The sequence below is a fragment of the Chiloscyllium plagiosum genome, unplaced genomic scaffold, assembly GCF_037043375.1.
Source record: "Chiloscyllium plagiosum isolate Xiang-an unplaced genomic scaffold, Cpla_swu_hap1 HiC_scaffold_4, whole genome shotgun sequence".
In the NCBI taxonomy this organism is placed as follows: domain Eukaryota; kingdom Metazoa; phylum Chordata; class Chondrichthyes; order Orectolobiformes; family Hemiscylliidae; genus Chiloscyllium; species Chiloscyllium plagiosum.
This window is the reverse complement of record NW_028270142.1, coordinates 4,463,346-4,484,510: the sequence shown is the minus strand read 5'-3', so window position 1 is coordinate 4,484,510 and position 21,165 is coordinate 4,463,346. Positions and strand designations below refer to the sequence as shown.

General features: G+C 46.0%; 1 protein-coding gene across 2 annotated transcripts in view; it reads right to left on the bottom strand.

Annotated features, from left to right (window-relative positions):
• Positions 1 to 21,165, bottom strand: part of LOC122549455 (sodium/potassium-transporting ATPase subunit beta-1-interacting protein 3-like) — a 480,426-nt gene that overhangs the window by 216,689 nt on the left and 242,572 nt on the right. For both annotated transcript variants that reach the window (XM_043689301.2, XM_043689300.2), the window contains exon 3: positions 10,358 to 10,438. In XM_043689301.2, coding sequence (XP_043545236.2) covers positions 10,358 to 10,438 — 81 coding nt within the window. The remainder of the gene's footprint in view (positions 1 to 10,357; positions 10,439 to 21,165) is intronic.

Here is a 21,165-nt window from a genome sequence, read left to right as displayed (position 1 = left end):
TCCACACCAACCCACCAAAGAGCAAACCACCCATACCCCTACATTTACCCCTTACCTAACACTACGGACAATTTAGCATGGCCAATTCACCTGACCCTGCACATCTTTGGACTGTGGGAGGAAACCGGAGCACCCGGAGGAAACCCACGCAGACACGGGGAGAATGTGCAAACTCCACACAGTCAGTCGCCTGAGGCGGGAATTGGTTGGCTAATAGGAAACAAAGGGTAGTGATAAACGGCTCCATTTCGGAATGGCAGGCAGTGACCAGTGGGGTACCACAGGGATCTGTGCTGGGACCGCAGCTTTTTACAAGATATGTTAATGATATAGAAGATGGTATCAGCAATAACATTAGCAAATTTGCTGATGGTACAAAGCTGGGTGGCAGGGTGAAATGTGATGAGGATGTTAGGAGATTACAGGGTGGACAAGTTAGGTGAGTGGGTAGATGCATGGCAGATGCAGTTTAATGTGGATAAATGTGTGGTTATCCACTTTGGTAGCAAGAACAGGAAGGCAGACTACTACTCAATGGAATCAATTTATGTAAAGGGGCAGTACAGAGAGATCTGGGTGTTCTTGTACACCAGTCAATGAAGGCAAGCATGCAGGTACAGCAGGTAGTGAAGAAGGCTAATAGCATGCTGGCCTTCATAACAAGAGGAATTGAGTATAGAAGCAAAGAGGTGCTTCTGCAGCTGTACAGGGCCCTGGTGAGACCACACCTGGAGTACTGTGTGCAGTTCTGGTCTCCAAATTTGAGAAAAGACATTCTGGCTATTGAGGGAGTGCAGCGTAGGTTCATGAGGTCAATTCCTGGAATGGCAGGATTACCTTACACTGAAAGACTGAAGCGACTGGGCTTGTATACCCTTGAGTTTCGAAGATTGAGAGGGGATCTGATTGAGACGTATAAGATTATGAAAAGATTGGACACTCTGGCAATAGGAAACATATTTCCACTGATGGATGAGTGCCGAACCAGAGGACACAGCTTAAAAATACGGTGTAGACCATTTTAGGCCTCTTCCTCCGCTACATTGATGACTGCATTGGCGCCACCTCGTGCTCCCGCGAGGAGGTTGAGCAATTCATCAACTTCACCAACACATTCCACCCTGACCTTAAATTTACCTGGACCATCTCTGACACTTCCCTCCCCTTCCTGGACCTCTCCATCTCCATCAGTGACGACCGACTTGACACTGACATTTTCTACAAACCCACCGACTCCCACAGCTACCTGGATTACACCTCTTCCCACCCTATCTCTTGCAAAAATGCCATCCCGTATTCCCAATTCCTCCGCCTCCGCCGTATCTGCTCCCAGGAGGAGCGGTTCCACCATAGAACACACCAGATGGCCTCCTTCTTTAGAGACCGCAATTTCCCTTCCCACGTGGTTAAAGATGCCCTCCAACGCATCTCGTCCACATCCCGCACCTCCGCCCTCAGACCCAACCCCTCCAACCGCAACAAGGACAGAACGCCCCTGGTGCTCACCTTCCACCCTACCAACCTTCGCATAAACCAAATCATCCACCGACATTTCCGCCACCTCCAAACAGACCCCACCACCAGGGATATATTTCCTTCCCCACCCCTCTCCGCCTTCTGCAAAGACCGCTCCCTCCGTGACTACCTGGTCAGGTCCGCGCCCCCCTACGACCCACCCTCCCATCCTGGCACTTTCCCCTGCCACGCAGGAACTGTAAAACCTGTGCCCACACCTCCTCCCTCACCTCTATCCAAGGCCCTAAAGGAGCCTTCCACATCCATCAAAGTTTTACCTGCACATCCACTAATATCATTTATTGTATCCGTTGCTCCCGATGCGGTCTCCTCTACATTGGGGAGACTGGGCACCTCCTAGCAGAGCGCTTTAGGGAACATCTCCGGGACACCCGCACCAATCAACCAAACCGCCCTGTGGCCCAACATTTCAACTCCCCCTCCCACTCTGCCGAGGACATGGAGGTCCTGGGCCTCCTTCACCGCCGCTCCCTCACCACCAGACGCCTGGAGGAAGAACGCCTCATCTTCCGCCTCAGAACACTTCAACCCCAGGGCATCAATGTGGACTTCAACAGCTTCCTCATTTCCCCTTCCCCCACCTTATCCTAGTTTCTAACCTCCAGCTCAACACTGTCTCCTTGACTTGTCCGGACTTTTCCGACCTGCCTAGCTCCTTTTCTACCTATCCACTCCACCCTCTCCTCCCTGACCTATCACCTTCATCTCCTTCCCCACTGACCTATTGTACTTTATGCTACTCTCTCCCCACCCCCACCTCCCTCTAGCTTATCTCTCCACACTTCAGGCTCACTGCCTTTATTCCGGATGAAGAGCTTTTGCCCGAAATGTCGATTTTGCCTGTCCTCGGATTTTGCCTGTCCTCGGATGCTGCCTGAACTGCTGTGCTCTTCCAGCACCACTGATCCAGAATCTGGTGTCCAGCATCTGCAGTCATTGTTTTTACCTCATTTAGGACAGAGCTCAGGAGAAACTTCTTCACCCAGAGAGTGGTGGCTGTGTGGAATGCTCTGCCCCAGAGGGCAGTGGAGGCCCACTCTCTGGATTCATTTAAGAAAGAGTTGGATAGAGCTCTCAAAGATTGTGGAATCAAGGGTTATGGAGATAAGGCAGGAACAGGATACTGATTAAGGATGATCAGCCATGATCATATTGAATGGCGGTGCAGGCTCGAAGGGCTGAATGGCCTACTCCTGCACCTATTGTCTATTGTCTATTGTCTATTGTCTATTGAACCCGGGTCTCTGGCGCTGTGAGACAGCAGCGCTAACCACTGTGCCACCGTGTTTCTGGCTGTCTTTCCCTGTGGTTCTAGCTGTTTCCCTGTGTTTCTGCCTGTATTTTCCTGGGTCTCTGGCTGTGTTTCCTCATCTTTCCCTATGTTTCTGGTTGTGTTTCCCTATGTTTCCCTGTGTTTCCGGCTGTGATTCCCTGTATTTCCACCTGTCTTTCCCTGTGTTTCCCTGTCTTCCCGGCTGTCTTTCCTTGTGTTTCCAGCTGTGTGAGGTCAGCAGGACTCTGTGTGCAACCGGACTGGCCGTGGTTCGGAACCCGGTGAAATAGAGGGGAGGGAATTGCCAAGAGCTCACTCCTCCAATCACTGGGAGTTTCTCTTGTGAGCCTATCAGCAACAGCTGTGGGAAAGAAACATCCTTTGATTGGAGGAGCAATGAACAGTGCCAAGCTGAGTCACTTCATTCAGGTTACGGGAAGGAACACCATTGGCATATCCCAAGCTCTGTGTTTCTGGCCATGATGGAAACCCACTTCTGTTTCTCAATCCTGCATTCATTTTCATAGAATCCCTACCAGGCAGGTGGAGACCATTCAACCCATCATGTCTGCACTGACCCAGCAAAGGCCCTCCCACCATACCCCAATAACCCTGTATTTCCCATGGCTACCCCACCTAGCCTGCACATGCCTGGACACTGTGACGAATGTAGCATGGCCAATCCATCTAACATGGACGTCTTTGGACTATAGGAGGAAACCCACGCAGACATGGGGAGAATGTGCAAACTCCACACAGACTGAGGGGTGGAGTCGAACCTGAGTCCCGGCGTCGTGAGGCAGCAGTGCTAACCACTGAGCCAGCTCAACATGCTCAAGGTGAACACAAGGTTCGTGTTCGTTATCTCCCTATCAAGACCCTGAAATAACCCCACACAGGCCAGTATCCCGTCACCAAGTCCCCCTTTAATTACACATAGAGAGCTCTTGACACTGACCCAGCTCCCTCAGAGCTAGCTCTCAGAGTGAACAGAACCTCTGACACTCCTGTTTATATCTGTCACCCACGGCTCCCTGACTGGACCAGATTAACAGCCCCAATCAGGGAACTCACACTCTGTGAGGTTCACGTGGCTGACCCGTTATAATCACTACAGACCTGGTCCCCTCCCCTTTCCCCAATGACCAGGATTTGGAGCCTAGCCATCTCTCTCTCTCTCCCTCTCTTTCTAGTTCTGCTTAAGTGAAAAGGCAAAATAAAAGGTTTTAATAAATACATTTGTATCTTTCAATTGTCATATTTATTAACTATTCATTTTTAAAATGATCAAATGTTTTGACGCTATTTGTTAGCAAGTGATTATGGTTTCTTCATGCCTAAATGCCATGTTTAATGGTGGACTAAGCACTATCTCTGTGATCTTTTTTAAAAATGCAATTTTTATTCACTCATCTGCTATTGGAGTGAATAAAATGTGGCCCCCCACACACATGACCAAGGTGTGGACACTGCATGGGGCTTGTTCTCGGTTGGTAAGATCCCATTGTCCTGGAAAAATTGGAAATTCAAGCTTTAGGAACGCTGCTCCTTCAGGTAGTTAGTCAGGCAGGATCATGGGACACTGATTTTATAGCAAAAGGTCAATGTGATGCGATGTATTGAACAAACCGAGATTGCTGTTAAGTCTTTAATCACTTAGAATGGGGATGCAGGCTCCACATCCCGGAAAATTGATGTAAACTTTTCCCAAACAATTGGATTCCCAGTACTGCTAGTGGGATTGGGATTTGCTGACAGCTCTATCAGAACACCATGGCTGCAGGTGGTTGCAAACAGGAACACCTCGGTGAAAGAGCCCAAAGTAGTTTGTTCACATTTTCCTGCTTCAGCCTCAGAGACTGCCTGCCCATAAATTATTACCCAATATGCTGGATATACATTCTGACTAATGTTGGATTCACAATAATAATGATTATTCTTCCACCTGGTAACAGTAAAATCAGCACACTTATATTGTAACACCCTACATGCAGAAAAGCAAAACAACAACAAGTATAGTGTTTTGGATACTGTTGGGGGGAACAACTTACCAGGGATAAGCAATGGCCACAGGTCTCTGACACACAGTCTGTTCCTGTTGCTCAGAAGGGAAGGGGGGAAGAGGAGCAGAGCAGTAGTTATTGGGGACTCCATAGTTAGAGGGACAGATAGGAGGTTCTGTGGGAATGAGAGAGACTCAAGGTTGGTGTGTTGCCTCCCAGGTGCCAGGGTTCGTGATGTCTCTGATCATGTTTTCAGGACCCTTGCAGGAGATGGGGAGCAGCCCCAAGTCGTGGTCCACATCGGCACCAACGACATAGGTCGGAAAAGGGATAGGGATTTAAGGCAGAAATTCAGGGAGCGAGGGTGGAAGCTGAGAACTGGAACAAACAAGAAGGGAACCCTGGTAATTATAGACCATTGAGCCTTTCTTCAGTTGTGGGTAAAGTGTTAGAAAAGGTTATAAGAGATAGGATTTATAATCGTCTCGATAGGAATAACTTGATTAGGGATAGAGAACATAGAACATAGAACATAGAAGAATACAGCGCAGTACAGGCCCTTTGGCCCTCGATGTTGCGCCAATCCAAGCCCACCTAACCTACACTAGCCCACTATCCTCTATATGCCTATCCAATGCCCGCTTAAATGCCCATAAAGAGGGAGAGTCCACCACTGCTACTGGCAGGGCATTCCATGAACTTACGACTCGCTGAGTGAAGAACCTACCCCTAACTTCAGTCCTATATCTACCCCCCCTTAATTTAAAGCTATGCCCCCTTGTAATACCCGACTCCATACGCGGGAAAAGGTTCACACTGTCAACCCTATCTAACCCCCTAATCATCTTGTACACCTCAATCAAGTCACCCCAAAACCTTCTTTTCTCTAATGAAAACAGCCCCAAGTGTCTCAGTCTTTCCTCATACGATCTTCCTTCCATACCAGGCAACATCCTGGTAAACCTCCTCTGCACCCGTTCCAGTGCCTCCACATCCTTCCTATAGTATGGCGACCAAAACTGCACACAATACTCCAGATGCGGCCGCACCAGAGTCTTATACAACTGCATCATGACCTCAGGACTCCGGAACTCAATTCCTCTACCAATAAAAGCCAGTACGCCATATGCCTTCCTCACCGCACTATTTACCTGGGTGGCAACTTTCAGAGATCTGTGTACATGGACACCAAGATCCCTCTGCTCATCCACACTACCAAGTATCCAACCATTAGCCCAGTACCCCATCTTTTTGTTATTCTTTCCAAAGTGAATCACCTCACACTTAGCTACATTGAATTCCATTTGCCACCTTTCTGCCCAGCTCTGCAGCTTCTCTATATCCTGCTGTAACCTGCCACATCCTTCCTCACTGTCAACAACTCCTCCGACTTTCGTATCATCCGCAAACTTGCTCACCCAACCTTCTAACCCCTCTTCCAGGTCATTTATAAAAATGACAAACAGCAATGGTCCCAAAACAGATCCTTGCGGAACACCGCTAGTGATGGCACTCCATGAAGAAACTTTGCCATCAACTACTACCCTCTGTCTTCTTCCATCCAGCCAATTCCTAATCCAAACCTCCAACTCACCCTCAATGCCATATCTCCGTATTTTCTGCAGTAGCCTACCATAGGGAACCTTATCAAACGCCTTACTAAAATCCATATATACCACATCTACCGCTTTCCCCTCATCAACCTCCTTCGTCACCTTTTCAAAGAATTCAATAAGGTTTGTGAGGCACGACCTGCCCTTCACAAAACCATGCTGACTATCCTTGATCACATTATTCCTATCCAGATGTGCATAAATCCTATCCCTTACAATTCTCTCTAAGACTTTGCCCACAACAGAAGTGAGACTCACCGGCCTATAGTTACTAGGGTTATCCCTACTCCCCTTTTTGAACAAGGGAACCCTATCCTCCAGTCTTCTGGCACTACTCCTGTAGACAAAGAGGACATAAAAATCAAGGCCAATGGCTCTGCAATCTCCTCCCTTGCTTCCCAGAGAATCCTAGGATAAATGCCATCAGGCCCAGGGGACTTATCTATTTTCACCTTTTCCAGGATTTCCAACACCTCTTCTCTACATACCTCAAAGCCATCCATTCTACTTATTTGTGACTCAGTATTCACATCGACGACAATGCCCTGTTCCTGAGTAAATACTGAAGAAAAGTATTCATTCAGTGTCTCTCCAATCTCTTCCGCCTCCACACGCAACTTCCCACTACTATCCTTGACTGGACCTATTCCTACCCTAGTCATTCTTTTATTCCTAACATACCTATAGAAAGCCTTAGGGTTTTCCCTAATCCTACCAACTAAGGACCTTTCATGTCCCCTCCTTGCTGCTCTTAGCTCTCTCTTCAGGTCCTTCCTGGCTACCCTATAACTCTCAATCGCCCCAATTGAACCTTCACGTCTCATCTTGAGATAGGCCGCCCTCTTCCATTTAACAAGGGATTCCAATTCCTTATTAAACCACGGCTCCCTCGCACGACCCTTTCCTCCCTGCCTGACAGGTACATAATTATCAAGGACACTCAATAGTTGCTCCTTGAACAAGCTCCACATATCATTTACACTCATTCCTTGGAGTCTACTTTTCCAAGCCACACATCCTAAGTCATGCCTCACCGCATCATAATTTCCCTGACCCCAGCTATAACTCTTGCCCTGTAGTACACACTTATCCCTCTCCATCACGAGAGTAAAAATCACCGAATTATGGTCACTATCCCCAAAGTGCTCACCTACCTCTAATTCTAACACCTGGCCTGGTTCGTTACCCAGAACCAAATCCAGTATGGCCTCACCTCTTGTTGGCCTGTCTACATATTGTGTCAGGAAGCTCTCCTGCACACATTGAACAAACACTGACCCATCTAACGAACTTGAGCTATAGCTTTCCCAATCAATATCAGGAAAGTTAAAGTCCCCCATAACAACCACCCTATTACTGTCACTCATCTCCTGAATCACCTTCCCTATCCTTTCTTCAATGATTCTAGGACTATTAGGAGGCCTGTAAAAGACTCCTAACAGGGTGACCTCACCTTTCCTATTCCTAACCTCAGCCCAAACTACCTCAGATGGCAAGTCCTCATCCATCGTCCTTTCCACCACTGTAATACTATCTTTGACAAGCAATGCCACACCTCCCCCTCTTTTACCCCCACCTCTGACCCTACTAAAACATTTAAATCTTGGAACCTGCAACAGCCAATCCTGTCCCTGTTCTAGCTATGTCTCCGTAATAGCCACAACATCGAAGTCCCAGGTACCAACCCACGCTGCAAGTTTTTTTTTAGATTACATTACAGTGTGGAAACAGGCCCTTCGGCCCAACAAGTCCACACCGACCCGCCGAAGCGAAACCCACCCATACCCCTACATTTACCCCTTACCTAACACTACGGGCAATTTAGCATGGCCAATTCACCTGACCCTGCACATCTTTTGGACTGTGGGAGGAAACCGGAGCACCCGGAGGAAACCCACGCAGACACGGGGAGAACGTGCAAACTCCACACAGTCAGTCGCCTGAGGCAGGAATTGAACCCGGGTCTCAGGCGCTGTGAGGCAGCAGTACTAACCACTGTGCCACCGTGCCACCCAAATAAGTTCACCTACCTTATTTCGTATACTTCTTGCATTGAAGTATACACACTTCAAGCCACTTTCCTGTTTACAGGCACCCTCCTTTGAAATTGATGCCATGTTCCTAACCTCCCTACACTCCAGGCCCTGCACCCTGAAGCTACAATCTGGGTTCCCATGATTTAGTTTAAACCCCCCCCCCCAAGAGCACTAGCAAACCTCCCCCCAAGGATACTGGTGCCCCTCAGGTTCAGGTGTAGACCATCCTGTTTATAGAGGTCCCACCATCCCCAGAAAGAACCCCAGTTATCCAAAAACCGGAATCCCTCCCTCCTGCACCATCCCTGTAGCCACGCATTTAAGTGTTCTCTTTCCCTATTCCTCGAATCTCTATCACGTGGCACGGGTAACAAACCAGAGACAACAACTCTGTTCGTTCTAACTCTGAGCTTCCAACCTAGCTCCCTGAAAGCCTGTCTAACATCCTCGGCACTCCTCCTACCTATGTCGTTGGTGCCAATATGGACCACGACTTCGGGCTGCTCCCCCTCCCCCTCCAGGACCCGGAAAACACGATCGGAAAACACGGATAGTCAACATACTTTTGTGAAGGGTAGGTCGTGCCTCACAAACCTTTATTGAGTTCTTCAAGAAGGCGACCAAACCGGTTGATGAGGGTAAAACAGTTGATGTGGTGTATATGAATTTCAGTAAGGCATTTGATAAGGTTCCCCATGGATGCCTACTGCACAAAATACAGAGGCATGGGATTGAGGGTGATTTAGCAGTTTGGATCAGAAATTGGCTAGCTGAAAGAAGACAGAGGGTGGTGATTGAGGGGAAATATTCATCCTGGAGTTCAGTTACTCGTGGTGTACCACAAGGATCAGTTTTGGGGCCACTGCTGTTTGTCATTTTTATAAATGATCTGGATGAGGGCGTAGAAGGATGGGTTAGTAAATTTGCAGATGACCCTAAGGTCAGTAGAGTTGTTGATAGTGCCAAAGGATGTTGTAGGTTATAGAGGGACATAAGTAAGCTGCATATCTGGGCTAAGCGGTGGCAAATGGCATTTAATGAAGAAAAGTGTGAGGTGATTTGCTTTAGAAGGAGCAACAGGAATGCAGAATACTTAGTGAATGGTAAGATACTTGGTAGTGTCAATGAGCAGAGAGATCATGATGTCCATGTACATCTTCAAAGCTGCCATCCAGGTTGATAGGGTTGTTAAGAAGGTATACAGTGTGTTAGCTTTTATCGGCAGAGGGATTGAGTTTCGGAGCCATGATGTCATGATGCAGTTGCACAAAACTCTGGTGTGGCCACATTTGGAGTATTGTGTACAGTTCTGGTCACTGCATTATAGGAAGAGTGTGGAAGCTTTGGAACAGGTTCAGAGGCAATTTACTAGGATGTCACAATTTCCAACTAATCAGCACTACGCTTGTGTACTCAAAAGTAACAATGTTAATTACTCAACACAAACAAGGGTTACCATGAACAGTGTATCTTAAGCAATCAGACAGTACCTGATGGACAATTACTGTTAGACAATTACTGCGTAGCCTGTCACTGGTGCCACCATGTTACCTCATTTTACATTCTAAAGCACCTTTTGTTCTCTTTGTTTAGGTGGTTAAAATAAAACTGGAAGATTAAGACTTTTTTGCAGTAAAGACTGAGGTAACTGAGAACAAACAGCAGATCCTCAGCTAACAGCAGAGTCAGGACAAGACTAGGCCTCAGGCAGTCGAAGCAGGATGTCCAGTAAAAATAAGCAACAGCAAGCAGCAAACAAATGAACCTGACTTCTCACTAAAGGGACGTGCTGACATTATGAGATGTGAATTTATCATTCACTCCAAAATTATTACAATCGAAAGAACTGTCCAGCTGCTCCTATACATACTCCTATACATAAAGGCTAATTCTTACCTTTGAGAGTCCTCCAACTTCCAAATAGAAACAGAAAATGAATACATTCCAGGCCACCCACAAGGCCGTCCAGATAGAATACTAGGTGCAGAAAGAAAACAGAAGAGTTACATTAGTTTAAAACACACACACAAGAAAATAAAAATCAAAATGAATGTATTTAGCTTCTCCCCCTCACCTACTCAACAATCACGTTGGCATCAACAAGTCAAGAATACAAACGTAACCCAAGGTTTAGACTTTGCCAAGAACACCACAGTCCTAATTTATTTTAATGAAACTAAAAACTACAGATGCTGGAGATCTGAAACAAAAACAGAAACTGCTGGAGAAACTCAGGAGATCTGACAGCATCTGTGGAGAGAGAAACAGAGTCCAGTGACCTTTCATCAGAATTGACTCCAGACTTGAAACATTAACTCTGTTTCTCTCCCAACAAATGTAACCACACATGCTGAGTTATTCCAGCAATTTCTCTCCTGATTTATTTATACTATGAAACTGTGTGAAATGTTAATGTCATCATTCATACTCAGATAAAGTGTAAGGAGGATGCTTAGACGTAAGAATTTTGGTGACATATTTCTGCTTACAGCTGTCACCTATCCTCAGAACTGACAAGTGGAGCACATTTAAATATGTCCATCATGTTTATATTGAGTATTATCTTTTCGGACAGTTAGGCTGCTCTGGCCAAAATGTCCAATGTGAACTATCTTGTGCTACAAGAGCCAGGCAATAAGGTATAACAATTATTTGATGTCCTGAGGTAACTTGTCCAAATGGTTATTTTTCACATGTGAAACTCGACGCATTAACTTACTATGATATATGATTGAAGTTTAACTCCTAAATCTATGGACTAGGATTATGTTAGAGTTTAGAATCATAAATAGTCGAGAATGTATTGTTGGAAAAGCACAGCAGGTCAGGCAGCATCCAAGGAGCAGGAGAATCGACATTTTGGGCAGATGTCCTTCATCAGGAATATTGCTCCTGCGTCTTGGATGCAGCCTGACCTGCTGTACCTCTCCAGTACCACACTTTTCGACTCAAACCCACCCATTTCTGGTTTCAGTGTGCAACGGTCACTGACCAATCAATTCATGGGAGGCAGCTTGATTGTTTAAACATTAAAGTGAAGATTCCATTTTAACCACAGTTGGGTTTCCCTGATTTCAGGAAACTGGCCAGTTCGTTGGAGGTGAACTGGTTGAAGTAATGAAGAATGTGCTGTTACAGAGCTGCTAATGTGTGTCATAAATGTCCCAACAAGCTATTCAGTAAAACCTATACCCAGCCACAGCCTCATCTATTGTTAGCTCTCCCTGCCCATCCCACTGTTATGGACCTGGCCAGTACCCCCTCAAATTATTATTAGAAGGTAGCTTAGACGCTAAATTTTTCTTATTTTACAGGCAGATGTGAAGTGAATATTCCAGGTGTGATGCAGCTGGTCAAACCACTTAGCTTTAAGCAAAATAGAATTTATTCAAACACTACAGTTGAAAGACAAATAAAATAAAACTGCACTTAGAATAACTTAACTATTGGGAAACTTAACTGACCCCGTACAGCAACTTAATGAAGGAATTGTTCCAAGCCAGTAACATCCCATAAATACACCCCTTGGCTAAAAGGTAAATTGAAACTCAGATTGGTATAGGCAGGAGGAGCAACATCCAGCGAGATTTCAGAGAGAAAGTCAGTCAGGAATCATCTGCTGAAGCTTGTAACCTTCCTGGACTCCAGCATCCTGTGTCTGCTACAGCTTAACCAAACTAGAAAAACCTGAACTGGGAGAACTGGCTACTCCCCTGCCATTGTTAAACTAGGCCGTTCCTAGATCCCTCGGCACCTCTACTTTTATGTCCTCTCTTTAAAAAAAAACTCAAGGACAAAATAACCCGTTTAAGGTGACAGCAAGTTACACTACAATCACTTACCCCCCCCACCAATCATACCCAACATGTGGCATTCTTTAGCCAGCAGTAGACTTCCTGATCACCACCAAAATTGCACCCCAACCACAAGCGGACACCCTCCAACCATCACCAGTCCCCATGGGCCAGCACTGGACACATCAACTTCCAGTCCCTCCAGCTGACCACTATATCTGTCCCACCCCAAAGACCATCAAGGCAATCCTTGCAACCAACATCTCGGAATCAACATCCAAGTTACCTCCATCCCACAACTGGAATACCTGAATCCCTGCGACCCTTTCCTAGATTCCAGCCTCCTTCCCATCCATCCAGGGATGGGGTTGATCCCCAAGCTGATTAGGCACTACCCCTGCCTACCATGGAGATGCTAGCTAACAGCAGCATTGGACATACCTAAAAATGGGGTGACCACTAGGTGAAGTATAATGTTCCTGGGCTACTTGGATACCAGGCAGCAGGAGCAACATGTGATAGACACAGCAGCGTGTTATGGACCAGACCAAGCCCCCTCAAAATATTCAGAAGTTAGCCTTGACCCTAATGTATTATTATCTTAAAGATATATGTAAGGTGTCGCATTCCAGATGCAATTTGTTTGGTCAAACTACTGGATTTAAAGCAAAACACACTTTATTCATCTATGACAGTTAAAATACAACAGAAGAAAGAAAGAATTGGATTAATTTAACTCTACTTGGAAACTTAATAGAAGCAATGACATTCCAAAAACACACCCTTGGTAGAGGGAAACTTAGAAAACAGATTGTCTCACATGCTTCTCCACTATCAGGCAGAGAACCCCTAACATCCAGCTATAACCAAGAGAGGGGAAAGAAATAGCTTCCACTTCTTCCCAGATCCAGACAGCAAGCTGAAAGCTAATTCTAAACTCCCTGTTTTTGTTGGAGCTCCACCACACCCACTCAGGCTGCTTCTATTGTTCCAACTTTTTAAAGTTGTTATCTTCTTCAGACTGCTTGGAACCTGTCCCCCAATCTCTGTCTAAAAGAAACTCGGACAAAACACATCTCTTAAAGCCACAGCATCGATCCCATAGATAACAGCTAAGCAGTACTGTCATATCCAGCTATGAATGATGATGTATGATTAAACCACATACACAATGATGTCAAAGGACAGACAGTTAATATAAAAGACAAGACCCAGCATCAGTCAGAAGGGCCAAGAGGACAATCCATTTTGGCTTCCTCCTGAAAGCCCAAACATCACAATTCCTAGTCTTCAACTAACTCGATTCACTCCCTGTGATCTCAAGAAATGGATGAAGGCACTGGATGCAGCAAAGACACTAGGTCCTGGATAGCTCTCAGCAGTTTCAGTGAAAGTGTGTGCTCCATCAGCGGGTCAGAAAGAGGCTGTAGTGGTCAATACTGGTCACGTTTTGTTGGGAACGAACGAGACTCGCGGTTGGTGTGTTGCCTCCCAGGTGCCAGGGTCCGTGATGTCTCAGATCATATCTTTGGGGTTCTGATGGGAGAGGGTGACCAGCCTCTAGTTGTTGTCCATGTAGGTACCAACGACACAGGTAGAAACAGGGATGGGGATGTAAGGCAGGATTTCAGGGAGCTAGGGTGGAAGCTGAGAGCTAGAACAAACAGAGTTGTTATCTCTGGTTTGTTACCCGCGCCACGTGATAGTGAGGCAAGGAACAGAGAGAGATATCAGCTGAACATGTGGCTGCAAGGATGGTGCAGGAGGGAGGGTTTCAGGTACATGGATAATTGGGGCTCATTCTGGGGAAGGTGGGACTTGTACAAACAGGACGGTCTTCACTTGAAACAGAGGGGTTCTAATATCCTTGGTAGGAAATTTGTTGGTGCTATTCAGATGGGTTTAAACTAGCTCAGCAGGGGGATGGGAATCTGAGGTGTAGTTGTGGTGCACAGGAGGATGAGAGTAGGAAGGACAGGGACAGGATTTCAGGGTCACAGAAATGTGCTGGCAGACAGCAAACTGGTTTGAAGTGTGTCTACTTCAATGCCAGGAGTATCCGAAATAAGGTAGGTGAGCTTGCAGCATGGATAGGTACCTGGGACTTCGATGTTGTGGCCATTTTGGAGACATGGATAGAGCAAGGTGAGGAATGGATGTTGCAGGCTCCAGGGTATAGATCTTTCATTAAGAACAGGCAAGGTGGTAAAAGAGGGGAAGGTGTGGCATTGTTAGTCAAGGAGACTATAACCGTGGCTTAGAGAATTTTTGATGAGGACTTGTCTACTGAGGTAGTGTGGGCTGAGGTTAGAAACAGGAGAGGAGAGGTCACACTGCTGGGAGTTTTTTATAGGGCTCTGCAAAGTTCCAGGGAGGTGGAAGAGAGGATTAGCAAAATTATTCTGGGTAGGAGTGAAAGGAACATGGTGGTCAATATGGGGGACTTTAACCTCCCCAACATTGACTGGAAATGCTATAATTCTAGTACATTGGATGGATCAGTATTTGTCCAATGTGTACAGGAGGGTTTCCTGACACAGTATGTCGAAGGGCCGACAAGAGGGGAGGCCACACTGGATCTGGTGCTTGGTAATGAACCAGGCCAGGTGTCATATTTAGTTGTAGGTGAGCACTTTGGAGAGAGTGACCATAATTCAGTTACGTTTAGTTTAGCAATGGAAAGGGGTAGGTACATGCCACAGGTCAAGAGTTACCGATGGGGTAAGGGCAATTATAATGCGATTAGGCAAGAATTAGAATGCATAGAATGGAGTAGCAAAATGCAGGGGATGCAGACAATGGAAATGTGGAGTTGGTTTAAGGAATAGATATTGCGTGTCCTTGATAGGTATGTCCCTGTCAGGCAGGAAGGAAGTGATAAGGTAAGGGAACTGTGGTTTACAACAGAAATTGCATCTCTTGTTAAGCAGAAGAAGGAGGCTTATGTGTTGATGAGGCAAGGTGGTTCAGATGAAGCGATGGAGAGTTACAGAGCAACTTGGATGGATTTAAAGAGAGAGTTAAGAAGAACAAAGAGAGGACACAAGCAGTCTTTAGCAAATAGAATAAAGAAGAACCCTAAAACTTTCTATAGGTATGTGAGGAATAAAAGGATGACTAGGGTAGGAATAGGGCTAGTCAAAGACAAAAGTGGGAAGTTGAGTGTGGACCCTGTAGAGATCGGAGAGGTGCTAAACGAACATTTCTCATCGGTTTTCACTCAGGAAAAGGAGAATATTGTAGAGGAGAAGAATGAGGTACGAGATATTAGACTAGAAAAGATCGAGGTTAGTTACGAACAGGTGTTATCAATTCTAGAAGGAGTGAAAGTCGACAAGTCCCCTGGGCCGGATGGGATTTATCCGAGGATTCTCTGGGAAGCTAGGGAGGAGATAGCAGAGCCTTTGGCTTTGATACTTGAGTCATCATTGTCTACAGGTTTAGTACCAGAGGATTGGAGGATTGCAAATGTTGTGCCCTTGTTCAGGAAGGGCAGTAGAGATGACCCAGGTAATTATAGACCAGTGAGCCTTACTAGAACAAACAGCCCTATCAACCATTAAACCAAAAATCTGGGTCCGCTACGTAGCTGACACCTTTGTCATCACAAAACAAAACAAGATAGAAGAGACATATAACATCATCAACAATACCCTCACAGGCATAAAGTTCACCAAGGAGGAAGAAACTGACAACAAACTCACTGTTTCACCACCAACGGTCATTTGAGTGGGAGCAGCGGCCGAGTTGAGGTGAACCCGGGAGACTACAGCTAAGGTAAGAGTTTTTTTCAAAATTACTTACCTGTAGCGGGCAGCGGTGTTTTGTTTTCTCTCTCCTTCACAGAAAGAGCGGGAGCAGCAGAGGAAGTGACGGCAAGCAGCGGGGCAGCTGAGACCCGGAAGCAGTTAGTGTAAACTTAGCTGGGTAGGTTTTTTCACCCTTTAAACAGGATGGTCTACACCTGAACCTGAGGGGAACCAGTATCCTTGGGGGGAGGTTTGCTAGTGCTCTTGGGGGGGGTTTAAACTAACTCGGCAGGGGCATGGGAACCCAGATTGTAGCTTCAGGGTGCAGGGCCTGGAGTGTAGGGAGGTGAGGAACATGGCATCAATTTCCAAGGAGGGTGCCTGTAAACAGGAAAGTGGCTTGAAGTGTGTATACTTCAATGCAAGAAGTATACGAAATAAGGTAGGTGAACTTGCAGCGTGGGTTGGTACCTGGGACTTCGATGTTGTGGCTATTACGGAGACATGGCTAGAACAGGGACAGGATTGGCTGTTGCAGGTTCCGGGATTTAAATGTTTTAGTAGGGTCAGAGGTGGGGGTAAAAGAGGGGGAGGTGTGGCATTGCTTGTCAAAGATAGTATTACAGCGGTGGAAAGGACGATGGATGAGGACTTGCCATCTGAGGTAGTTTGGGCTGAGGTTAGGAATAGGAAAGGTGAGGTCACCCTGTTAGGAGTCTTTTACAGGCCTCCTAATAGTCCTAGAATCATTGAAGAAAGGATTGGGAAGGTGATTCAGGAGATGAGTGACAGTAATAGGGTGGTTGTTATGGGGGACTTTAACTTTCCTGATATTGATTGGGAAAGCTATAGCTCAAGTTCGTTAGATGGGTCAGTGTTTGTTCAATGTGTGCAGGAGAGTTTCCTGACACAATATGTAGACAGGCCAACAAGAGGTGAGGCCATACTGGATTTGGTTCTGGGTAACGAACCAGGCCAGGTGTTAGAATTAAAGGTAGGTGAGCACTTTGGGGATAGTGACCATAATTCGGTGATTTTTACACTCGTGATGGAGAGGGATAAGTGTGTACTACAGGGCAAGAGTTATCGTTGGGGTAAGGGAAATTATGATGCGGTGAGGCATGACTTAGGATGTGTGGCTTGGAAAAGTAGACTCCAAGGCAAGAGTGTAAAGGATATGTGGAACTTGTTCAAGGGGCAACTATTGAGTGTCCTTGATAATTATGTACCTGTCAGGCAGGAAGGAAAGGGTCGTGCGAGGGAGCCGTGGTTTAATAAGGAATTGGAATCCCTTGTTAAATGGAAGAGGGCGGCCTATCTCAAGATGAGACGTGAAGGTTCAATTGGGGCGATTGAGAGTTATAGGGTAGCCAGGAAGGACCTGAAGAGAGAGCTAAAAGCAGCAAGGAGGGGACATGAAAGGTCCTTAGTCGATAGGATTAGGGAAAACCCTAAGGCTTTCTATAGGTATGTTAGGAATAAAAGAATGACTAGGGTAGGAATAGGTCCAGTCAAGGATAGTAGTGGGAAGTTGCGTGTGGAGGCGGAAGAGATTGGGGAGACACTGAATGAATACTTTTCTTCAGTATTTACTCAGGAACAGGGCATTGTTGTAGATGAGAATACTGAGTCACAAATAAGTAGAATGGATGGCTTTGAGGTATGTAGAGAAGAGGTGTTGGAAATCCTGGAAAAGGTGAAAATTGATAAGTCCCCTGGGCCTGATGGCATTTATCCTAGGATTCTCTGGGAAGCAAGGGAGGAGATTGCAGAGCCATTGGCCTTGATTTTTATGTCCTCTTTGTCTACAGGAGTAGTCCCAGAAGACTGGAGGATAGCAAATGTGGTTCCCTTGTTCAAGAAGGGGAGTAGGGATAACCCTAGTAACTATAGGCCGGTGAGTCTCACTTCTGTTGTGGGCAAAGTCTGAGAGAGAATTGTAAGGGATAGGATTTATGCACATCTGGATAGGAATAATGTGATCAAGGATAGTCAGCATGGTTTTGTGAAGGGCAAGTCGTGCCTCACAAACCTTATTGAATTCTTTGAAAAGGTGACGAAGGAGGTTGATGAGGGGAAAGCGGTAGATGTGGTATATATGGATTTTAGTAAGGCGTTTGATAAGGTTCCCCATGGTAGGCTACTGCAGAAAATACGGAGATATGGCATTGAGGGTGAATTGGAGGTTTGGATTAGGAATTGGCTGGATGGAAGAAGACAGAGGGTAGTAGTTGATGGCAAAGTTTCTTCATGGAGTGCCGTCACTAGCGGTGTTCCGCAAGGATCTGTTTTGGGACCATTGCTGTTTGTCATTTTTATAAATGACCTGGAAGAGGGGTTAGAAGGTTGGGTGAGCAAGTTTGCGGATGATACGAAAGTCGGAGGAGTTGTTGACAGTGAGGAAGCATGTGGCAGGTTACAGCAGGATATAGAGAAGCTGCAGAGCTGGGCAGAAAGGTGGCAGATGGAATTCAATGTAGCTAAGTGCGAGGTGATTCACTTTGGGAAGAATAACAAAAAGATGGGGTACTGGGCTAATGGTCGGATACTTGGTAGTGTGGATGAACAGAGGGATCTTGGTGTCCATGTACACAGATCTCTGAAAGTTGCCACCCAGGTAAATAGTGCGGTGAGGAAGGCATATGGCGTACTGGCTTTTATTGGTAGAGGAATTGAGTTCCGGAGTCCTGAGGTCATGATGCAGTTGTATAAGACTCTGGTACGGCCGCATCTGGAATATTGTGTGCAGTTTTGGTCGCCATACTATAGGAAGGATGTGGAGGCATTGGAACGGGTGCAGAGGAGGTTTACCAGGATGTTGCCTGGTATGGAAGGAAAATCGTATGAGGAAAGACTGAGGCACTTGGGGCTGTTTTCACTAGAGAAAAGAAGGTTTAGGGGTGACTTGATTGAGGTGTACAAGATGATTAGGGGGTTAGATAGGGTAGACAGTATGAACCTTTTCCCGCGTATGGAGTCGGGTATTACAAATGGGCATAGCTTTAAATTAAGGGGGGGTAGATATAGGACTGATGTTAGGGGTAGGTTCTTCACTCAGCGAGTCGTTAGTTCATGGAATGCCCTGCCAGTAACAGTGGTGGACTCTCCCTCTTTATGGGCATTTAAGAGGGCATTGGATAGGTATATGGAGGATAGTGGGTTAGTGTAGTTTAGGTGGGCTTGGATCGGCGCAACATCGAGGGCCCAAGGGCCTGTACTGCGCTGTATTCTTCTATGTTCTATGTTCTATGTTCTAACTCACATTCCTGGACGTCACAGTCGAAAGAAACGACAACGGGGAACTACAAACCTGCGTATACAGAAAACCGACAAACACTGACCAAGTACTTAACTACACCAGCAACCATCCCAACACACACAAACAAAGCTGTATCAGAACACTATTCCAATGAGCCACTTCACACTGCAGCACAGACGAACTTCGGAAAACAGAGGAGAACCACCTATACAACGTATTCAAGAAGAACAGATACTCAAAAAATACAGTCCGCAGATTCCTCAAGAACAAACCACGACAAGCAGACCAAACACAGCCAGAAACCCTAACCACCTTACCATACATCAAAGAAGTTTCAGAAATGACAGCCAGACTACTAAGACCTCTTGAAATCCTAGTAGCACACAAACCCACCAACACTCTCAAACAAAAACTAACAAACTTAAAAGACCCAGTACAACCCATGGACAAAACCGTCATCTACAAAATTCCATGCAAGGACTGCCACAAACACTATGTAGGACAAACAGGAAGAAAGTTAGCCACCAGGATATATGAACACCAGCTAGCCACAAAAAGACACGACCCTCTCTCCCTCGTAGCCCTACACACGGATGAAAAAAACCACCATTTCGACTGGGACAACACATCTATCCTGGGACAGGCTAAGCAAAGACATGCCAGAGAATTCCTAGAGGCCTGGCACTCCAACCACAACGCCATAAACAAACACATAGATCTAGATACCATCTATCAACCCCTCAGAAAACGAACAAGAAATGACATCACCACAAACCCAGGAACCCCATCCAGGACAAACGTACAAATAGAAAGCAGGAGACAACAGCTTTACTTCACTTGGAGGTCGCCACTGATGATGTTACATAGCCAGGTAATGAAATGTCTGAATATCAAACCTACAGCTCAGCGAGCAAACCTACACCCTAAAGCCTTACTTCTGTTGCAGGAAAGGTTTTGGAAAGGATTATGAGAGATGAGATTTATAATCATCTAGCAAGCAACAATTTGATTTCAGATTGTTAATATGGTTTCGTTAAGAGCAGGTCATATCTCACAAACCTCATTGAGATTTCTGAGAAGGTGATCAAGCATGTAGATGAGGGTAGGGCAGTTGACATAGTGTACATGGACTTCAGTAAAGCCTTTGATAAGGTTCCACGTAGTGTGCTGTTGGAGAAAATGCAGAGGCATGGAATGGAGGGTGATCTAGCAGTTTGGATTAGAAACTGGCTTTCTGAAAGAAAGCAGCGAATGGTGGTTGATGGAAAATATTCAGCCTGGAGTCTAGTTACTAGTGGTGTGCCACAAGGATCTGTTTTGGGACCAGTGCTGTTTGTCATTTTTATAAATGACTTAGATGCAGGCATAGGTGGATGGATTAGTAAATTTGCAGACGACACTAAAGTCGGTGGAGTAGTGGACAGTGTGGAAGAATGTTACAGGTTGCAGGGGGACTTGGATAAACTGCAGAATTGGGCTGTGAGGTGGTAAATGGAGTTCAATGGAGCTAAATGTGAGGTGATGCACTTTGGGAAGAATAACAGGAAGTCAGAGTACTGGGTCAATGGAAAGATGCTTGGTAGTGTGGATGTGTAGAGGGATCTTGGAGTCCATGTAAATAGATCCCTGAAAGTTGCCACCCAGGTGGATAGTGCTGTTAAGAAGGCATACGGTGTGTTAGGTTTTATTGGTAAAGGGATTGAGTTCTGGAGCCACAATATCATGCTGCAACTATACAAAATGCTAGTGTGGCCACACTTGGAATATCGTGTACAGTTCTGGTCCCCATATTTCGGGAAGGACATGGACGCATTAGAAAAGGTGCAGATGAGATTTACCAGAATGTTGCCTGGTTTGGAGGGAAGGTCTTATGAGGAAAGGCTGAGAGACTTGGGTCTGTCC